General features: G+C 48.6%; 1 protein-coding gene across 2 annotated transcripts; it reads right to left on the bottom strand.

Moving 5' to 3' along the window:
- Positions 1-462: 462 nt before the first annotated feature.
- DENND2D (DENN domain containing 2D) lies at positions 463-18954 on the bottom strand. 2 transcript variants are annotated; one of them, XM_033200264.1, is made up of 12 exons: positions 18717-18954; positions 14061-14236; positions 13055-13167; positions 12345-12414; positions 11581-11658; positions 10310-10450; positions 8973-9121; positions 6555-6732; positions 3671-3712; positions 3168-3252; positions 2596-2835; positions 463-2143 (listed from the first exon to the last, which is right to left on the bottom strand). In XM_033200264.1, exons 1-12 carry the CDS (start codon positions 18772-18774, stop codon positions 2067-2069), a joined length of 1407 nt encoding a protein of 468 aa, XP_033056155.1. In that variant the 5' UTR covers positions 18775-18954; the 3' UTR covers positions 463-2066. The 2 variants fall into 2 exon arrangements, with proteins under 2 accessions (XP_033056155.1, XP_033056156.1); XM_033200265.1 differs by lacking the exon at positions 18717-18954 and adding an exon at positions 14834-15123.
- Between the last annotated feature and the right edge of the window lie 1846 nt (positions 18955-20800).

Genomic DNA, 20800 nt, shown 5'->3' with positions numbered 1-20800 from the left:
CCATCCATCCCGTGTGGATTGGATTAGCAAGGAGAAGTAAACCTTTAATTTCTTTGCCAGACTATATTGGGAAATGAAAATCTGTCATACAATTCCTTGCTAGCAATTGTTCCAATATCTGGGATAAAGAAATACATACAGGAAAATGTTAGGGCAGATCAAGTATTGAAATCTAGGACAGAGCAGGACAAAGAAGGAAGGATAATTCTACTTGTTTGGCAAAGTTACATCAGTTGTCTTACTGACACATCGGGTATTATCTGTAGTGGAAATTGAGGCCTGGAGAGGTTAAATGGCATGCCAGTGTCAGTTGCTATTTTTCAGAACAAAAATTAGAATCCAGATCTGAAACCTGGTGCAGTGTTCTCTCCTATACTATACTGGGCTTTAGTGGGCTAAAGCTCTAAAGCAAGATGTTGAGGGCTAATTGAAATGTGTTTATTCTCTTACATTCTTTTTCAGCATAGATGGAATCTGAAAAGCACTCAGATATTTAATGTGTGCATCCTTCAGCCCTAAATACAGCATTAGCATCAAATCAAGGGTACATTTCTAATAAGCCTCAGCAAACCTTACCTGAAGAACCTTTTAAGAAAGTACAGATTTCCAGGTCCTATCACTGGAGATAATTTGGTATATTTGTGATGAGGCATTAGAGGGTGTTTTCACAAGATTCTCAGGATTCCAGTTCCTTTTCTGAAACCTTTGAAGGTACAACCATATTTAGGCACCACTGCCATAAACTACCAAAAAAAAAAAAAATGTAATTCCTAGAAGCTATGAAGAATAGTAGTGTAGCTAAGCATGGTGTGTGGACAGTGGGACATCTGCCACCTGCAGTAGGTCTCTGCACTCCCAAAAGCAAATTACATTGGTTTTAACTTCAATATGCCCTGTTCCACCCTCCAGAAACTTTTGTGTTCTTTGTACAGAATTTAGGAACTTCTGAGGGCCACAAATACACGCATTAAAAAGGTAGAATTTTTGAAGATAAGATTCTTCTAAAAAAGCTTCCCAATGCTTGAGTAGAAACTATCGGTAGAGGTATCAAGGGAGGGGAGACTAGGTGACCACTAAACTCCTTCAGACTCTTAAAATTATGATTCTTTTCTCAAAGGGAAAGAACGTCAGTGCAGAGATCCCTTCATCTTTAGCTAAATAATTGAACTGTGCTGCTCAAAATAAAGATCAGTTGGAGGTAGGATGTCCAAGACTGAAGATAAAGGACTAGTGCAAACTGAAAGTGATGGGGAAACTGACCTACTTATGGAAGCCATGTAGTGTTCTTCACAGGCTGCTGTTGACTGAAATTCCTATCCTCAAATTACTCTAGACTGAAGCTGCTTCCTTTCAGTGAAGAGCCTCTCCTCCCAGGATTCTGGAAAGCACACCTGACTCCAAACCAAGGACTTGGATGCCCTGTGTGTCGAGTGCTACTGCTGCTTTTACCAGTATCTCTTACCCTTCCTCTTAGAAGAAGTAGAGCTGCTGCCCCCCATGATTCTATCACTCCAAACATATCCCAAGGTTCAGGACCACCATGGCCAGGTCCTCCACTTGTAGTCCACTTGATTCTCATATTCATTGCCTTATTTTCCTCATTCTCCACCCATAGTAAAAGCCAAAGACACACATAAAAATAAGATTTTCCTCTTTACTCTCATCCTTACACATCCACAGACTTCTTCATGTGGAGAGGCTGAGCCTTTCGAACACAAAGTGTGTTCTCTGTTGAAGATGTTATAATGATGGGAGAGGGCAGTTGCAGCAGCTTCTAACCAAGTGTCTACAACACATGTACTACTGTTTCCTACCTGTCACCTCTGCAAAAAATGCAGCTCTGAGCCCAGTTCTGTGAGCATGGTGTCAGAGCCCTCCAAAGTCCTGAGAAATCGATACCAGGGAGCCAAATGTCAGACACCAATTTGAAGCAATACCTGGATACCAAGACTCAGAGTGAGGTTATGGATTTGGGGGGCTGATAGCTTTGCTGATCCTGCCACACTGGCAGGGGCTGAAGTCCAGAAATGGTGTGTAGCTGTAGTCATTCTTATTCACCACAGCTCTTATTTCACAGTTTTTCCCCTTGGCTTCTTCTGTTTCTTCTGTTCCTCATATTCAAGTATTTTCTGTTGGAAATAGCCTGTGGGTTCAGATACAGGTGTTAGAGGCATCTGATCTGATCAGGCAGACTATAATGAGCTCAGGAATAAGGATCAGAAGTATCTTGTCTGCTCTCCATACTCCCATCCCTGCCAGGATGTCTCTGGCCTCACAGGCTTCTGGAGATCCAAACATTCAGTTCTGTCCAAAAAGGAGCCCATAAACAGAGGATAGATACTTAGCAGGAATTAGCTCTAGACTGAAACAAAGGAAAGGGCTCAGTCCTGTTGGCTAATGAGTAAACCAGCTTCCACAAAATGGCAGCCCATTAGACATTTTCTTAGGTTTCGGGTTACGTCATTTCAACTCCACTAATAAAAGTCAGCCTACACCTATTTTGTGGGTTTTTAAAGAGAAATATTCTTTCTTTCCCCTCCTCTGTATTCTAGAGGTAAACTTCTATGGGCTTAGACTGATGGGGACTGTCACTACCTGCAGGAGGATTCTTGCTTTTCTCGGCTTCCTGGATGAAAAGTGAGAAGAGCTGTGTCTTCACAAACTTCTTCACAAATCGGCGGTTGGTCTTGGAGGTCAGAGCCTTACAGAAGGGTCTTTCTTGGAAGTGACCTTGCCCATTTGCCTCTCGCTTGATATAGGAAGCATAATGACCCACAGTCTTGACAAAGAACTGTACAAAAGGGCCTGAAACATGCTCGTTGATTTGTTCTGCAGCTGCAGGAGATATAAAGGCCATCTCAGAGGGTAGCAGAAGGATGAAATTACCCAAACTCACCTCCAAGAATGGCTTTCATGCAGGCTGAAAGCTCCTGGGGAAAGCCGTAGGGTAGGGTTCATAATTACTGACTGAAATGGCAATCTGGGTATGGGTTCTCTGCCATTGCTTAGGAAGAATACAATCCCAAATTCAGACTTGCCCTAGGTTCTAGGCCTCTAGGGCTGGTTCTAGGACTGCTGAGTGAGTTCATTTTAGTTCTAGAAGGGAATGATTAAGAATCACACCCTTGCACTCCCTGGAGAGACCCAAAATAAGAGTAAGGACTTACTCTTTAACTCATTGATCCCCTGACCGAGAGAGTCTAAGATGCCATCCTGAAGCTTCGGTGGCAGGATGTCTTTTTCATCACCAACCTAGAGGAGGACAGAGCTCCAAGGTCAAGCAGGAAGGAAGTGTGGAGTGCAGCGGGTTGGCAGAAAAGCATAAGGAGGGCATGAATTCTACACCCCTACTCCACCCACAAATAATCAGCCACATGGGACAGAAACAACACAAGCTGTTTCTTGGCCTTTAGTTTGACTCTAGACATTAGCAAGGAATCCTCTCCACCCCGGTGGTACCTGATTTATATCCCTTGCTTAAAAGGCACTATCACTGATTGTCTTATAGTGAAGTCATCTGTGTTTATGTCCATGGGCTCCTTGAGAGAGATGCGGTCTTTTTAGCACAGATTCTCACTCAACAAAGAACTTAATGTTTGTTTAAGTAAGTGGAAACTAGAGTGGTAGAGTTGGTGGTAGATCTGCAGGGGATCTGAACCCAGACACTTACCGACATTAAGAAGGTTCCTTCACAAAGATTGACCAGCAGGACCTGAAATAAACATAGACTGGCTTTCTCTGGTCCCCTTTCTTCATAGACCTCTAGAGGATTTACCATCTTGATTTCTGCCTGTGGCTGTATCTTTCAGCCCAGGTAGCAACAAAATCAATATCTTCAGTTCTGATTTCCTGTCTAGCATTCTCCTTTCTCACCATTCCCCTCTGGAAATCTCAGTTCCCTTCCTGAGGAAAGAGTATGGGTGTTTGTAGGAAGGGAGAAGGAGAAAGAGCTAAGGTAGAAGGGAAATACAAGATGGAGAAATCACAGCCAGTCACTCCCTTAATAAAACATTGCAGAAATTGCTTCTACCTGGAGCCTTTAGTAAATTGCTCACATAAGTGCTTTACACATTTGATCTTAAGCAACAGTCTTGTGAGGCAGATACCATCTCCATTTTGAAGATGAAGAAACAGACCCAAAGAAGCTTCCCGAGGTCACACTATACTGCTAATAAGAGAACCAATTTTTTTCCAAGCCTAGACTGATATTCTTGAGATTACATTCCTCTCTCTATGATTCCCCTTCAACTCCCTGCTCTCTAGAACAGAGACCAATATCTTTTTATTTTTTTCATGCTTGCAACAACTTATGTACAATTTTCTATTAGAAAAACTCCCGCCGGGCATAGTGGCTCACTCCTGTAATCCCAGCACTTTGGGAGGCCGAGGCGGGTGGATCACAAGGTCAGGAGATCAAGACCATCCTGGCTAACACGGTGAAACCCCGTCTCTACTAAAAATACAAAAAATTAGCCGGGCGCAATGGTGGGCGCCTGTAGTCCCAGCTACTCTGGAGGCTGAGGCAGGAGAATGGTGTGAACCCAGGAGGCAGAACTTGCAGTGAGCAGAGATCACACCACTGCACTCCAGCCTGGGTGACAGAGCGAGACTCCATCTCAAAAAAAAAAAAAAAAAAAGAAAAACTCCCTCACAGCTTTGGGCCTTCCAGCAGGAAACAGCAAAGGAAAGAAAAGAGCCCAGGGTCAACAGGAAGAGGAAAGGAAAGGAAATGAGGAGACCATGTGTCTACAGTCCTCAGGTAAAATAAGCACAGGGCTGGAACTGCCCAGGGAGCCTTCAGTCTAGACCAGAGATTATAAATAGGCACCCTGCTGGCTGATTCCAACCAGCAGATCTGTTTCTTTGATCCTTACAGTATTTTTAAATAATTGATTTGGTTTCCAATATTTAAACTGGACTATCTCACAAAAAATTTGGATTTGGGGCTTCTCCTGAAAAGTCAGGAGATCTAACACTGGGTCCACATTTCTAAAGGCCAACACTCAGATGGAACTGAGTAGCAGTTGCCTGCTTTAGGCAGGGAATGTTCCCACCAGTTTACCGTAATTTCCCAAATCATGTGTTGGTCATTTAAATGCCTGCTGGGACTCTCTTTTCCATTTGTGACCCTTGGTCTTGACAATAGAGAGAATGATCCCTCCATTGTCCCTTCTTCCAAATACAAGGAAAGAGAGTGGAAAGTATGCCAAAAAATAGAGCATGCACTGTAATTATCTGTCGTCAGGGGAGAAAAGTTGAACTAGTCCAGGCCTGAAACCACTTGTATACATAGGCTCAGATGCCTTCATGGAGGGAAGACTGTTCCTTTGAGGGATTGGGAGGAAAGTGTGTGTATAAATAATTTGTTTTTCAAGATTGTTCCCAGAACTCTTTCCAGTATTTGGGCATATTATTGTCTGTGGAGTAATCCCTTACCAAAAGCCAGAGTCTGACTGGCCATTAGGAGAGGAGCCACGGCTTCCAGGGAGCTGGAGCTGCAGAGTCAGGAAGTTTCATAACTTCTGGGGTTGGGACATTTAAATGTTTATTGCTAAACATGGGGCTAATACTTTGTCCCAGTTAGTCACAAAGCTAAGGCTGGTTCAAAGGGCATGTGTACTCAGCAGTCCTAAGGAAGGATGAGGGGCTAGTGGAGCAAAGAAAGGAAACACAGCCTTCTTCTTTACTTCCCAGCAATAGTTTCTACAGGAGGGGATATGGTTTTATCTGTGCTAGGTCCCACTGTTGTCTGTGTGGCCTTGGATAAGTCTCTGGAGCTCAGTAATCTCTTGGAATGAGTCAATGGTTATGGCCAGGGCAGATATTCTCAAGTCCCTCTTCTGGCTTAAGATATAGGAACATGCTATCTTTTGAAAGTCCCTACTGACCACTCTAAAGCACATGCTTTGAGTTATTTTTCCAACAGTGGGGATAGATTTATGCTTTTAATGCCCATTTTCACAACTGAGTCCTCTGGTTTGTCTGGGGCACTGCCAAGATGTAAGAAGCTAACAAAATGAAAAAGGATTCAGACCTATAGCCTCATTAACCAACTTAGCTCTGAGCTACTCAGAAAGATGACTTGCTGCATTCTTAAGACTCAGTTTGCCAGAGGGCCACGTTAGCTCATTTCCAAGGAATTCAAATACATTCCAATGGGGTGTGTGTTGTATAGACCAGCTGTGTCATCCATTTGGATGAGATGGGACACCCCGAAGACTGCTCATCAGGGTCAGCTGGCATAGAACAGTCTGATCACCCCTGAATAAGCTATCCGCTGCCCCTTATGCCTAAAGGGAAAGCCTTTGGAAGGGAGCCTGCTTTTATTGAGCATCAACTGTGTGTCGGGTGCCAGGTTAGGAGCTCTATGCAGGTGGTTTCCCCCAGAATCCTTAGGAAGTGAACACTGTTATCCCCATTTTAGAGATGAGAAAGCTCAGACTTAAAGAGGTAAGATAACTTGCCCCTAATCACACAGCTGTAAGCAGCAGAGCTGGGATCTGAATCCCAGTCTACCTGGCTCCAAATCATGCACTCTTCTTGCCACATCATACCTCTTCCATAGGGCTGTCCATGACCTCCTGCTGGAAGCGCATTTGTACTCCAACCATGAAGGGGGTGGGGCAGCAGACGGTGGCCAGAAGGCTCTCAGGGACAACAGGGATGTAGGTGTGCGCCCAGCTGAAGGGGTAGAGCAGTGCGGCAGCAGCATGGATGCACTGAGACAGGGTGCTGGGACAGAGCACAGAGGATGAGAGTCAGGAGGCCCCTACACCTCCATGCTACACACCTGTCATCGCCCACCACCAACAGCAGCTACAGCAGTGCTGCCCATGCCCATGGCAGAAAGGCAAGTCTGGGGGCCATGCTGGTCACAGAGCTTGAATGTACATTGCTGGGAGGGAGGGACAGAAACTAGAGAGGCCTAGGCTTCACTATCAAGAGGGGGACCTCGATTTGACCCTTCTTTTCCCAGTTAGTCTTCTCAACTTACTACTGGCCAAAAATAAAAGTGACTCTGAAGAGAAGAGGGAAGAAGAGTTGCTTTCATTCAAGGAGATAATTGATTGAGCCCCCAGCCTGTGCTCACAACTGTGAGCATACCCCACAGATGTGGATACCAGGAAGAGCAAGACACTGACCCTGCTTTTAAGGAATTCACAGTGTAGTTAAGAAACAAATATCTAAGTAAGCACTGGAGGCTCGGCCGAGAGGCAAAGCCTTTTTACCTCCCTATGTCTATCCAACCTCACCCCCAGCCTTTGTCCCTACACAGCCCCCTCTGGGCACTCAAGGGTATTAAAGATTACCAGGTTGCTGCCTGAGTAGCTTGGGAAATTCCCAGGTTCTGAGAACCTCTGCCCAGCAATTCCACGGAAAGTCCCACAAAGGTGGCTCCTGAAGACTTTCCAGTGAAGCATTTCTCGTCACTCCTGCCCAAGTCACAACTTGGACCCTACTCCTCTCGCCACCACACACACAAAGTCCCACTCTCTGTCTTCTCATTTCTCCCCTGGCTTTCATGGCTCTTTCCTCCAGCCAAATTGCCTCAAAGTCAAGGCCAATAAAAGCACAGATGCGGGAATCCTTGTTTCAATTCTGGGTTTCAAGCTAGCACTTCCTGAATTAGCAAAATTGAGTCTCTGAGAGGCTAGCTGACTGGAAGTCCCCTCCCTGGCTAAGTTTCAGGGAGCTGAAAAACTCAGTGTGGGAAGGAAGTGGGGAGTGGTAGGATTTCCCTGAAGCAAGTAAACGTCTGAGAGGTAAATCCTGCCAACCTCCACTTTCCAAACACTGATCTGAGGAGGAAAGGCAGAATCCCAGCTCTAGCCACACAGGAACTTCTGGTTTCCATTCAGGACTGGGAGTGAAAGAGCTACTTCCAAAGCAAAATAGGATGCCACTCCCTTCAAGGATTACCTACAACTAGTTCCTTTTTGGTTATCACCCATTTTTACAGAATCTTCAACACAAAGACCCCACTGCTTGCCCAAGTTTCCTTTCCTCTGAAACCCATGACATTCACCTGACCCTCTGACTTCTATTGAGTCCCTAACATCCTTTTCTTCCCTAAAAGATAAAAGCAGGGTTGTCAACCTAAAATCGTTGGTTCTGTGCCTCCTCAGATATGAATAGAAAGTCCACCCCACCCCTACTGTTTTATGACTTTTTTCATTCTCCATTCTATTACGTCTCCCCATGTCCTTCTCAGATCTGAAGCCCCTAAGAGGTAGAGACTATGGCACAATAGTACCCTGCTTTCACTACACACAGGGATATACTCAACTGTGAACTTAAGGATAGCAGCTAGCATTCAGCAATATGTGCTTGGCAGGGTGTTAGGTACCTAATGTGCATTATTTCATTTAATCCTCACCACAACCTTATGAGGTAATCACAATCATTATTTCCATTTTCAAGAAGTTAACAAACTAACTTAAGGGCAACCTCATAGCTAAAGGTAGAAGAACTGGATTTAGACCTCCTAATTCTGCTGATTTCAATCCCCGTGCTTTCAACCACTATATAAATCTGCATCCCCTTCAGGTGAAGGGAAGTTTGTATTTCCCAATGTTTGGCATCTGGCAAACAATTGACACAGAGTAAATGTTTGTTGAATGAGTATCTACCTCCTGCCCTGTTCTCCACCCTCCCTCAGCCTTGCAAGGGCAGAATCATGTCTACATCCACCCTAACTGGTCCCACCTGAGCTGTCCCAGGAATACTTCCTGTCCTTCCCTTAGCGAAGTCAGGAGCATTTCTCAGGCCCAGGCAGCAGTCCTGTGTGGAGGAAGAGGCAGTGGGGGTGGTTCAAAACAGCTGTTTCTCTTGGTTTAAAGAACAAGGAGCTAGAAACAGGAGGGTGGGCACATGGGCCCTACAGCCCATTTTCCTTGGATAACCTCCAGTCTGTTCCCTTGAACTCAGGGATGCTGGGCAGTTCAGGTGAGCAGTTCAGGGGCTGTGCCCACCTGAGACCTTCCGCCAGGAAGATGATTTTTCTCTCCAGCACAGCAGAGGCAAAGATCTGAAGTATCTGTTCGAAACTGAGACAGTGCAATAGAGAACTAAAATCCACATGTTCTAGGTGGGAGTCCAGGGGCCGTGTCAGTGAAATGAACTGTGGGGAAACCAGAGAGAGAGAAGGTGTCACTACACTGCAAGATCGTGCAGACCCTGGAGTGCTGGGCCTCTACCAGCCTCTATTCCTTCCCCCAGGAGTGAATCTGACCCTGTCTCTCTTTCCCCTGCTAATTGGCTGGAGGACAGAACTGACATGATCTCGAGTATGGCCCATAACGTCCTGCACCCTCCCTCACTCACCTCCCTGAGCACACACCCCTCTCTCACTGCGCTTCAGCACATGGGCTTCTGTTCCTTGAGCAATTCTATCTTTTCTGCCTGCAGCCTTCACTGTGGGGGCCCTCCTCCTGCACTGCTCTGCTCCCTTCATTCTTACCTTCTTTCAGGCCACAGAGGCCCCCCCTTGGCCGTGTGATACTTTCCCATCTTCTTCTTATGTAGCACCCTGTTTTTTTTTTTTTTTCCTTTCATCCATTACATAATTTCTGATTCAACATGCACCGGTGTGTTTATTTAACATCTATCTTCCCCAGTGGACTTATAGCTCCAAAAGTTCAGGGACCACATTCATTTTGGTCACCACTGTATTCCCAGAAAATGGTATAGTTTGGCACACAGCAAGCATTCAGTACTAATTTTTCTAGAAAGTGAAAGTTTCTAGCCTCTCCCCTTATTTTCCTGTGGGGAAGCCAAGTTTCAAAGGGGCACAGAATCTATTCAGAGTTCCAGGGGTCAGGACTGGAATTCTTAGAACAGTGTTCTACCTGCTGCCTCAGTGTGCTTGGTGCCTTAAAACAATAGCATTCCCCCATGCGTGGGTGGAGACTCGGGGGTGGGGATGGATGATAAGAAATGGACAGATGGAGGCTGTAAGGTAGAGACGGGACAAACACAGGAGAGTGGAGTGGGGGTGGGGGCAGCTGGCAGTCTGGGGGCTGAGGGAAAAGTCCTTTATAGCACCAGAAGCCTCAACTTACATGGTTTGTTTATTATAAATAAAAGTCTTGGTGGCTTGAGTAGTAACTAGGTGCTTGTGGGTATCAAGTTAGAAGGATCAGAAAATCTGGGCTTGATTTCAGCTTTGTTCATTCTAACCAAGTCCTAGTCCCCATCTGGCTCAGTTTCTCTGTACTTTCACCTGGTTAATGGAAGAACAGTGGTAAGAGGTGCCACAGGTGCCTACCCTCTCCAGCTAGGGACGGCCTCACCCATTTTGCTAACCCACCTCAGTGCCTGAGTCGGGGATGAAGCTCTTGAGAGTAACAGTCTTCCCAGGAGCAGGGAAGGCTGCCTCTCGGAGGCCCTGCATGAACGGGTAGATGACAGCCATGGAGATCTGATGTCTCTTCTCCACTTCATCCAGGATCTGCAGAGAAAAGAACCACGGGAGGCACAGCTCAAAGGGACACTATCGGGCAGGTGGTAGAGACTCTACATGCCCCTGAGCATCATAATGTTCCCATACTGGTTCAGCTGGTCCTCATGTATCTTCTAGGGCCCTCCACAAACTGGTCTCTCCCTTCCTGGCAGAGGCTGGGCTCATGCTAAATAATCTGCAGTTTATTTCCCATGTAAGACCTGCTTTTTTCCAGCTTCCTTTTTATTATCTCTCTACCAATCCATATTCTTCCCCTCTCCTAACACTAACATAAAAGCACCTCCCTGGGAAGTCATCCCAGGGTAAACTCACCACCCATGATGGAACCATGTCCACTTATGCTGGTTGCAGCAGGAGGCTAGAAGCCTAAGCCTGTTGGTACCACTCTGCCCTCCAACTCCCACTATAGATTCCCGGGGTCAGAGACTGCCTCCATCCCTAGGAACACTGCACAAAGGAATTCTTTACCCAAGCAAAAACTGACAGAGTTTCCTCCCTTCCTCCTCCAAAGGTCCTGCTGGGGTCAGAGCATAATGAAGTCCTTTCTGGTCACCAATGGATGGCATGGCCCCCATGGATTCTGCTCAAATCCTGACTCAGATACACTGGCACTCAAATTAGCTCCAGCAGAATTCCTGGGGACCTCAACTGTTCTACCCTTGAAGGAGTCAGAATGGGTCTTATAACTCCTTCATATTTGTTCAGTGCTCTGCCTTTTATAACGAGTCTTCCCATATATCACCTCATTTATACCTCACACCACCCAGTGAGATAGGAAGGTGAGATTATTATATCCATTTGACAGATGAGGAAATTGAAACTCAGGGCAGAAGTTTCTTCCCCTTGTCCTACTTCAACTACTTTCTTACTTGGCTAGAGCGGGAACAGTAGCTGTCGCTGCAGGGAGTCCAGTCCCCTAGATTCAATTTCCATTTTTCCCTTAAGTCAAGTGCATGCCCCTTTGCCTCAGTTTTCCCAAGTGTACTTTAAAGCTGATTCTGGCTATGGGAGAAGAGCTCCACTAAGGGCTTAGGTTGCACAGGCAGGGTTGGCAGCCAGAGAGAGCCTGGAAGATGGGCAGGACAAACAGGCCCTGGGGAATCCTGTTCCAACCCTACCTTGGAGAACAAGCCGAAGCAGCCGATGCAGCTGATGATGCAGTACACTTTGGGAAGGCGAGGGCCAGGGCCGGCAGGCTGGGGAGGGACAGAGAGGCTTCCTCAGTGCTGCAGCCTCCCCAAGGGTTTCTCCCAACTGGGTCTGAAGGAGCACAAGGCTGAGGGCTGGGGAGGGAGAATTTATGGGGAATGGTGGGTGCAGCAGGGAGGTAAGAGTGGCCACCAGGGTCAAAAGAAGAAATCCTTGAGGATACTGGGTGAGTTGGTGGGTAAGTGCTGCCGCCTTCAGTGCCAACACAATCTGGGGTCAGCAAAGAGGGGAAGAAAGTGTGCCTTAGAGATGAAATGGCTAAGGTGGAAAGCACTGTAAAGGTGACTTGGGGAATCCTCCTGAGACCTGAGATTTGAAACTAATTGTCCAAATCCCAGCCTCTGCTCTGGGAGGCTCCAGGGTCCAAGGTAAGCAGGCCTGGGTAGAGCAGCAGGGAGAGGAGTCATTTGGAGCCTCTCACAAAGAGGAAAGTTATCAAAAGCCGGAGAGAGCACAGACCAGAGCCTGACCAGCAGGGGGAGAAGGGGCATCAGGTCTTCGTGCTTGTGGGGCTGCAGAGGGAGCACTAGCATGGCAGAAGTTCCTGGGCTGTGCTTTCTCTACAACCGGTGCTGCCAACAAGCCTGGACTTTTACAGCTAAGGCTTGAACAAGCCCAGCCATGGAGCTGAGCAGACTGCAGAAAGGAAGGGGCAGTTCTGAGCTACACAGACCAAGAGGCGCCTGCAGTATCCAATCTTTCTGCTCCCATCCACATTGGTCAGAACGAAGGAGAAGGTCTCCCTAAGAAAGAGCAGACAAGGCTTGATTTGCATTGCTCACTGGATTCTAGAACAGGAAAGTGGTCAGGATTAGAGGGTGGAGAGGAGGGCGAAGCGGAGCTGCCGATTAATCATAGGAGTAAGGGCTCACTGGTGTGGAGCCCTAAACACATCATCTCATCTAATTGTCAAAACAACTCTTTGAGGCAGGTTCAGTGATTATCGCCACTTTGAAGATGAAGGAACTAAGGCCAGAGGGTGCTTCTTATTCAAGGTCACTCAACTCATAAATAGTGAAGTCAAAGCTCAAGCAGTCGAATTCCAGGGCTCATGCTAGAAGGGTCTTTGCTACATCGCCTTCTTAGAGGCTAACTGCTTTCTGCTAAGTCCAGCTTGGGCCAATAGCAGAATTAAAAGCAGCAACTTTTGCTTCTAAGACAGGTGGGAGAATCTGGCTCTTTGGACAGAAGTGACTGATCAAACTGATAGCTAATATCCTTGGCCTTGAGGGACCCCAGGCCGGATGTTTTCAAATGAATCGATTACACTCCTGGGCTGAAAATCAACAAATGACAACAGTGAGGGAGGCTACAGGAGCCACAGAACTCACACGTGTTCCTTCTCTCCAAATCCAATACCCTTGCCCAAGGCTGAGCAATTACCTGGGATACTCGGTGAGTGATGCCCACTCATTCCCATCTGGGAAGCAGAACAAGGGGATAGCTTTGAGTAGCCGCTCCTCCTCCTCCTGCTGACCCCGAAGCAGGTTCTCCCGCTATAAGGAAAAGGAAAAGACAAGTGGATGTGAAGCTGGGGGCAGAGGTAGGAGGAGAGGGCTTCAGAGCTGGTGGGTTTCCTTTGAGGCTCTAAAGCAGTCTAGGGATAAGCTTCTCCACTAGCATAGGGGCAAAGGGTGCCTTTGCCCATCACTCTACACAGTTTGCATTCTGGATCTGGTTGGAACAACGCCAAAGCTGAAACAGCCCCTCCTCAGTCAACTCGACATAAGCTTGAGTTCGACCTCAGCATTGAGGATCTACATAGAAAGGGGACAGGGCCATGTTGAATATAGAAAGGCCCTGAAATGACCCAGGCCTCTGAGAGGACAACATGAGAGAGGCACCACATCAGAGAAGAGAAGCGGCCAGCTCAGTTGGCACACCTCCTAATGAGAAGGGTTAATGAGGATTCCCACCCCTCTACCTGGTGCAGGATCAGACAAGAAAGAGTCTGATGCCTGGGCTTGGGCAGAGGGCTATGCCTGCCTACCAGTTACATGGCTGCCCCACTCTTTCCTTCCCACACATCCCAGAGAGGGGATTTATTCTAGGAGGTCTGACAGAAGGTAAACTTCTCTACAGAGAAGGGTGACTGAAAATGGGATTTGGAATATCTATGAGGTCCCCTAAACGGCAAAATATCTAGCCTAGTTTCCCTGCTAGTAAGCCTAGGTCAGTCCCTCACAAAGAAGTTAGACCTAGATTCTGTGGGTGATAACAGAGAACTGGGGCTGTGCTAAGAAGGAAATGGAGAGTAGCGAGCTCAGAGCTCAGGGCAGCTCCAGGCTCAAGCCCTGGTAGGGTGGGGAGAAGGAGGCAGACACCCACCCCTACCACCTTCCAAACACCCCAGTCCTCTGACTGGCCCCGCCCCTCCTTCAGTCCTTACCTTGGGAAATTGGTAGGTGATTATAGGCTCGTAATCATCCTGTGAACGCTTTTTTTTGAGAGAAACCACAAGAAGGTATTCAAAGAAGTGCTGCCCCCCAGCAAAGTTGGGCAAAGAGTGCTCCTGGGTCCTTTCTGGTTCCTTTAAAGCTTCCCCCGAATTGTCCTGGGGCGGTCCTGAAACCAAGACACCAGAGCCCATTTAGTATAATCTCATTGATCCATTCCTGGAGTGGAGTCTGTGAGAATCTGGGTGACCTCCATACCTCAAGGCCGCCTTGCCAATGCTGAGATACCTGGATACTGGCCAGCACCACCAGTCACTCAGGATCAGGGCCAAATGGGCAGTTTCCACACCCGCCCTGGTAGACTTGAAACCATGGGGAACCAAGCAGAGGAAAGAAAACACTGACGCGGAAGCCACGGAAATGTGCTGGAGAGGCCACATGGAGGCCAGGGCCCCAGGGTACCACAGACACTGCCTAACCTGTCAGGTGCTTCTGGCAGTTCTGGAACAATATGGCCTGAGAGTTTAGTTCATACTAAGTGAATAAGAACAGGCACAAAGGGCATGTGACTGTGACCACACTAGCCCCACAGAGGGCATGACCAGCTCTTAAAAACCAACAGAGGAAGCCGCCTGGCCCAGTCACATGGGGAACCATGTGGAGGCCGAGATATAAAGTAAGAGGAGGAAGGAGTATTTCAAAGAAGAAACAGTCCCGCCTAAGAGGGTCACCCTAAAAACAAGGAAGTGGGCAGTCCAGTCCTGACCTGCTCGACGTCGGAAGAACCTGAACACCCGGCCTACCGCTTGTCCTTCCATCTCTGGGCCTTCAGGACAGAGCGGACTCCCCACTCCCCTAACACAGACAGACTGGTGACAGAAAGCCTGAGAAAGGGGCTGCTTCAGTCTCCAGCCACAACTCCGTGAAGCCAAGCCACGCGCTGTCTTCCAGCGAGGGGAGAGAAGTTTCCATCCTGTGCACCCAGTAGTTGAGCAAGAAGGATGTGACGGGACCCAGGAAGGCAGCAGCAGCCAGCACCAACAGAGTCAGCATCCTGGCACCGCAGTGCAGATCTCAGCTCCTCCCAAGGGCCTCAGGGTGTGGCGAGAGAAAAGGTCAAGAGCAAACACCTCTAGCTGAAAGAAGCCAGAAAGGTCTGGCTACTCCTGGGCTAAGGGTTTTGAATCTGGGATGCAGATTGTGCAGAGAGTTTATTTACAATCTTAGAACAGTGGACAACAGTGGATAGCGTCAGACTGTGGGCAGTGGAAACTGGCTGGTCTCAGGATAGGGATCCTATATCTCCATCACTTAGATTGCTGACCTTTCACTTCTCAACTTGGTCAATGGAAGTCAAAAACCCCAGCAAGGCCACCTGCTGAATTCTAGAACTTCCAGGACTTCCCAACCTAGAGCACATGCCCAAACACTCTCTGCAGCCGGGATGCTACTGTCCTCTCCTGATTGAGATAAATAGACTTGGCCTAATAATTATCCAAATAGATTAATTCTTACAACAAAAGAAAGAGTTCTGGAAGTCAATATCCAATAGGCTCCTTTCCTGATGGTGCAGTGAAGAGCAAAACCCATCTCTAAGCCCAGAGTTCGTGATATTTTGGAAATAGCTACAATGGTGAATTTCACCTGCTGGAGAGTTCTGTCACTGGCACTCATTCCAGGGTTCCAGCAGAGTCCCTCTTCTCAAATAGGAAGCACTAGCTCAGGAGATTGTCCCCAGCTCAAGGTAGGGGACTGAGTGCACCAGCAGCCTGAGGGTGATTCTGTGGCAGTGGAAAGCATCCAGGTGATCTCCACCCAACCCCCACACCTGCTCAGCGTTCCTCTGGATCAGGCCAGGTCAGCTGTACTGCCCAAGCTACAGGCAGAGCTGCTAGCCCACTGCTGTGTCTGGAGACTAGGTAAGAGAGAAGGAATAGCAAAAAATCACCTTGGATTCTCACAGAAACCCCTGAATGAGTAAATGCAGAGAAGGCTTTTGCCAGGAAGCTGTCTCAAAGGGAAAGCAGGGGGCAAAAGGGGTTGGCGCCAGTGTTTGCCACTCCTACTAAGAATAAGAATAAGCCTTCTGGAAGAGAGTGGAGTGTTGGATAGGGAAAACAGCTGCTTTGCTTCTAAGAGCTCTAGACCTGGCTCTGTGGGACTAGTAAAAGCCAGGACTTATGGCCAAACTCATTTACAGTAAAGAAAGATGTTCAAATGCTGTAATGGGTGAGACACCACACCTTACTTGCAAGCTACACAGACTTGTTGCACAAGCCTTACCACCTGTCTAAGGAACAAGCATCTTCCTGATACAGATGGGGACACTGAGGCATAAAGTAATTCAAATGCTATTAAAATTGGCAGGATTTGTTGGGAATGGGGATTAGGAAAGCTCCACATCCATGCTCCTGCCTTCTGGATGCATTTGACATCAAATATCCCACAGAGGTTTTCAAAGGACATTGAGAAACAGAATCTTATCACTGACATTTCCAGATTCTAACGAAATTATGCCTTTCCCTAAATCTTTTGGGCTGCATTTTCAGATCATTTTCTTCTGCTTTATCAGGAAAGCCAAGAGAATAGCAAAATTAAGAAATCATTGACAAAAGAAAGTAATTAGACTTTTGGGATGAGGCCCAAGAAATGCAGCAAAAGACTGCTTTCTCCCCTCTTTCCAAAGGGGTTATCCACAGGAGAGAAAAGCATCAGAGAAAACTAACCTCCATCAAACTCATGATTCATATAAGGTATCTCATTTCATCTCCAGTGCCCTAGAAAGGAATTATTATCCTGAGTTTTAGTTGAGGAGCGAGCCACCCTTTCTAGGGAAGTCAGGAATCTGGTTACACTTGTTCCTCCACCAGAAGCCTCTCCCTGACACCTGACTGAAGTCCCAGATCTGTCCAGAATATAGGTGAGAGGACCTTCCGGAACCTTGATCTGGGAAGCTGGTCCATCCCTTCCAGCTCAGGTGCTGTCAAGCCAGGACCACCACCACATCACTCCTTGTCACCAGGATACACACACACACACACACGCACACACACACACGCACACACACTCCTAATACGAAACTGTCCTGGGGCCAGAAAGGCAAAGAGGAAGGGGGAGAATCCCCAGGCAGGTGGAGGATGGTATGGAAGATGAACAGGACACACGCTCCTGGCCAGAAAAGTATTAGGCCTCAGTTCTTACAGTTCCTCAGTATCAGGAAGCTCCTCCAGGCACAATCAGGAAGTGCCTGGTGTTGGGGCAGAGGTGGGTGGGAACAACTGGAATGTCTCCTCTGGGCTGCAGGGGGCAGACCCCTTCCATTCACACAGGGTCTGGAAAGAGCAGGACAGACCAGGCCAGTGCTCTCCAAAGAAGAGAGAATGTTAGCCTCATCCTGCCTTCTGCTCCCACCACTGCATGGTCCCAGGCCTCTGCCCCAAACTGTGGTTTCTGACCTCTCCCTGATGGTGCAGCTGGAATGGCCAGATATTGGAGATCTGTGTCTAGAGAGGACACTGCAAAGGGGGAAGGAGCAGGGTGTGGCAGGAGGAATGGCAACAGGATGAAGAACAGAACACTCAGAGGTCACTGCAGTTCAAAGAAGGGCGCACTGACCTCACTCCCTGAGGTCCTCCCAACTCTGGGGCTTGGGCTAAGAGAGGGACTCACTTGGCCTCCTTGGTATGCCAATGTTGGAAAGGGCAGGCTGTCTGGGAATGGCCCCTGCTCATTTTCTAATCCACTCTTTGCTCTTCAGACGGTAGGACCTCTAGGCAAAGTATCTAAGGGTCATGGCTGCCCAGCCATAGGACTGGCTAGTGGTAAGCCACACAAATATTTGCCGAAGGAATGAATAAATGAATGAATTTCTAACTGCTCTCCTTCCAACCCCAGGGCTCTGCCAAGAAAGAAAAGAAGCTGCTGCTTTAAATTAGCAGTTGACTTCTAATTTAATCCCCATAATCCTGGACGGGGGAATTACGTCCATTTCACTGTTGTGGGGCTGAGGGAAAGGGAAGGGGTGCCCTGTCTGGGCGACACGCTGGAAAGCAGCAGCTGTGCAGGTTCTACCGCCGCTCCGCTGGAGGCCACACTCTGAAGGGCACTTGGCCGCAGGTGGGTGGGGGTGGTAACGTCATCGAGAAGACCTGTGTTTGTGGCCGGTGGCTATCTGCAGGGCAGGGGCAGGGGCGCTGGCTCCAAGGAACTGGGCAAAGGCCACGGAGGAGTCCCAGGGCGGCGAGATGGGGTGGGGCGGCAGGCACCCCGGGAGCTGAGGCAGTGCCTCTGGGAGGGCACCACAACCGGGGCGCTTTCAGGCACACTGCGGTTGCACCACAAGCTTCCTGGATGGAAGGACACGTGGCCCCGGGGCCCCACAACGGTTTCCTGTGTCCCGCCGCCTCCCCCTCGCCCCCGCAGGCCTGGCCTCACCGTCGTGTCCCGCCCCCGCCCCCACCTGACCCTCTTCCCCTCTCCCCGCGCTCCCTCCCGCTCACCTGCCCCGGCGCAGCCTCCTGAGTCCCCCTCCAACTGCTCCCGGATCTCGACGCCCCGTGCCGCCCTCCCCTGGGCCCCAGCCGCCGGCCCTAGCCCCTGCTCCCCGGCGCCCACGCCGTCCCCGCGCGCTCTCCCCGGCCGGCACTAACCCCCATGGCCGCGCTTCAGTCTCAGGCTGGCTCGAAGGCGGCGGCCGAGCCCATCCATGGCCCCTCGAGTGCCCGGCGCCCGCTCCCAGCTCCGCGCTGGCCCCGCCCCCCTATCCTTGACCTCCTCGGGTCCGACACTTTCACTTTCACGCGGGGGGAGTGCTAGGGGACAGGTTCGGGGCGGCGCGGCGCACCTTCCGGGCTCCGGCCCAACCCCCGGGCGCACCTGGGCGGGCCCGCTCTGCCCTCGCCCTGGGCAGGGCTGCGTGGGGTGGCAGAGGGCGCTCGACGCGCGTCCGGGACTGGGCGGCGCCACCTCGTTCCTACCCTCGGTGGGGCTCCCGGGGAGGCTTGACTTAGCGAACCCCCTGCACTCCGCAAAAGCGTGTGTCCTGGCTGAAATCACCGTCTTCCAGGTGGCCCCAAACAAATCCCAAAAGAGACAGAGTTTTCAGTCCTCACACCTCTCCAATCCCTCCACCTCTCCTTTTGCAACTGCTTTAGCGCCTCGACTATCTCCAGGTCTCTTGCCCTACTTGTCCTCTCACTCTCGCGGTTCCTGAGGAGGAACTGGAGATGCGGATTAGGGAGCTGACCCTGCCTTCCATTCAAACTTGGCCTTGAACAGACCAGCAAAAGGGGGGTAACCCCTGCCATTCCACAGAAATGTGAAAGTTCAGGAATATAGAAAACTTTTTGTAGGTTGTTACATAATACAAATTCAAGGGACGATCATTGTCATAATTGTTGCAGCAGTCCCCTCTCCCCTTCTAATCCTGAGTTTCAATGCAGCCTTTCCGCTCCTCCCTTTTCACATTTTCACTAACTTGCAAATATGTCCAGGCTTTAAACTTCAGGTATCAACCATGACATTGTGGGTCTGCTAAGCCCACTTCCTCCTGGGAGATTTGCCCTAGTTCCCCACTCCCTCTCAGAACATTTTCTGTAGGACTGGGAAGTGCAGAGTCCATCTGGGATTGCCTTGTTTACAAGGTTTTAGGGTCAGTTTCAGGAGGGTTAGGCAGAGAGAAGAAGGTACTCTGGCAGAAATACGTCTGGGAACTGTGGGCCTGACTCCCAGACCTACAGCCCTCTTTCCTCTCCTCAGGCATGGCCTCTAGGTGACTCTCCAGTCACCACGGGTGAGCCAGAATTGGTTATCCAGCCCTAGTATTAACTGTCTAGTCTTAACCCAGAGGTTCTAAAAGTTGACTTTACTCTGGCCGTATGCAATTTTGCGCTTAATTACAGTCTGTTGCTGTTCCCTATTCTTTGTGTATTCCCTTCCCTTCCCCAAGTACCTTTTGTGGGCTGAACCCATGTCTTACGCATCTCTGTTAAGAACAGTCGTTGCTCATGATAAACTTGTCCAATTGATTGAATATTATTGTGCCTTAACTTCCCCAGTCTATTTTGTGGTGTTCCCAACAAAACTAACTCCCTTTCTTTTAAAAGAGATGAAGAAAACTGTGTACATGTGCACCAAAAAATAAGTACAAGAATGTTCAAGGAGGTCTTATTGAAACAGACTCACACTGGAAATAACCTCAAATGTCTATTAATAGTAAAGTGAGTGAATCGCAGTATATTCACGTAATAAAGTACTACATAGCAGTAAAAATAAATAACAGCTGCATGCAATAACATGGCCACATTGCACAAACTTCATGTTGAGAAAAGCCAGACACAGAAGAGTACATTATGTAAGGGTCCATTTATATAAAGTTTAAAACAGGTGAAATTAATCTATGGTATGAGAGGTCAGGATGGCATTACCTTTAGGGAGGAAGTAGGAAATAATGACTGGGAGAATACCATAGCGTTTCTGTCTAGGATGCTGGTCATGTCCTATTTCTTTCTTTTTTTTTTTTTTTTTTGAGACGGAGTCTCGCTCTGTCACCCAGGCTGGAGTGCTGTGGCTGGATCTCAGCTCACTGCAAGCTCCGTCTCCCAGGTTCACGCCATTCTCCTGCCTCAGCCTCCCGGGTAGCTGGGACTACAGGCGCCGCCACCTCGCCCAGCTAGTTTTTTGTAGTTTTTTTTAGTAGAGATGGGGTTTCACCATGTTAGCCAGAATGGTCTCG

This window comes from Trachypithecus francoisi, unplaced genomic scaffold, assembly GCF_009764315.1.
Source record: "Trachypithecus francoisi isolate TF-2019V2 unplaced genomic scaffold, Tfra_2.0 Lachesis_group5, whole genome shotgun sequence".
Classification (NCBI taxonomy): domain Eukaryota; kingdom Metazoa; phylum Chordata; class Mammalia; order Primates; family Cercopithecidae; genus Trachypithecus; species Trachypithecus francoisi.
Note: the sequence above shows the minus strand (reverse complement) of the source record. Positions and strands in the feature narration are given on the sequence as shown.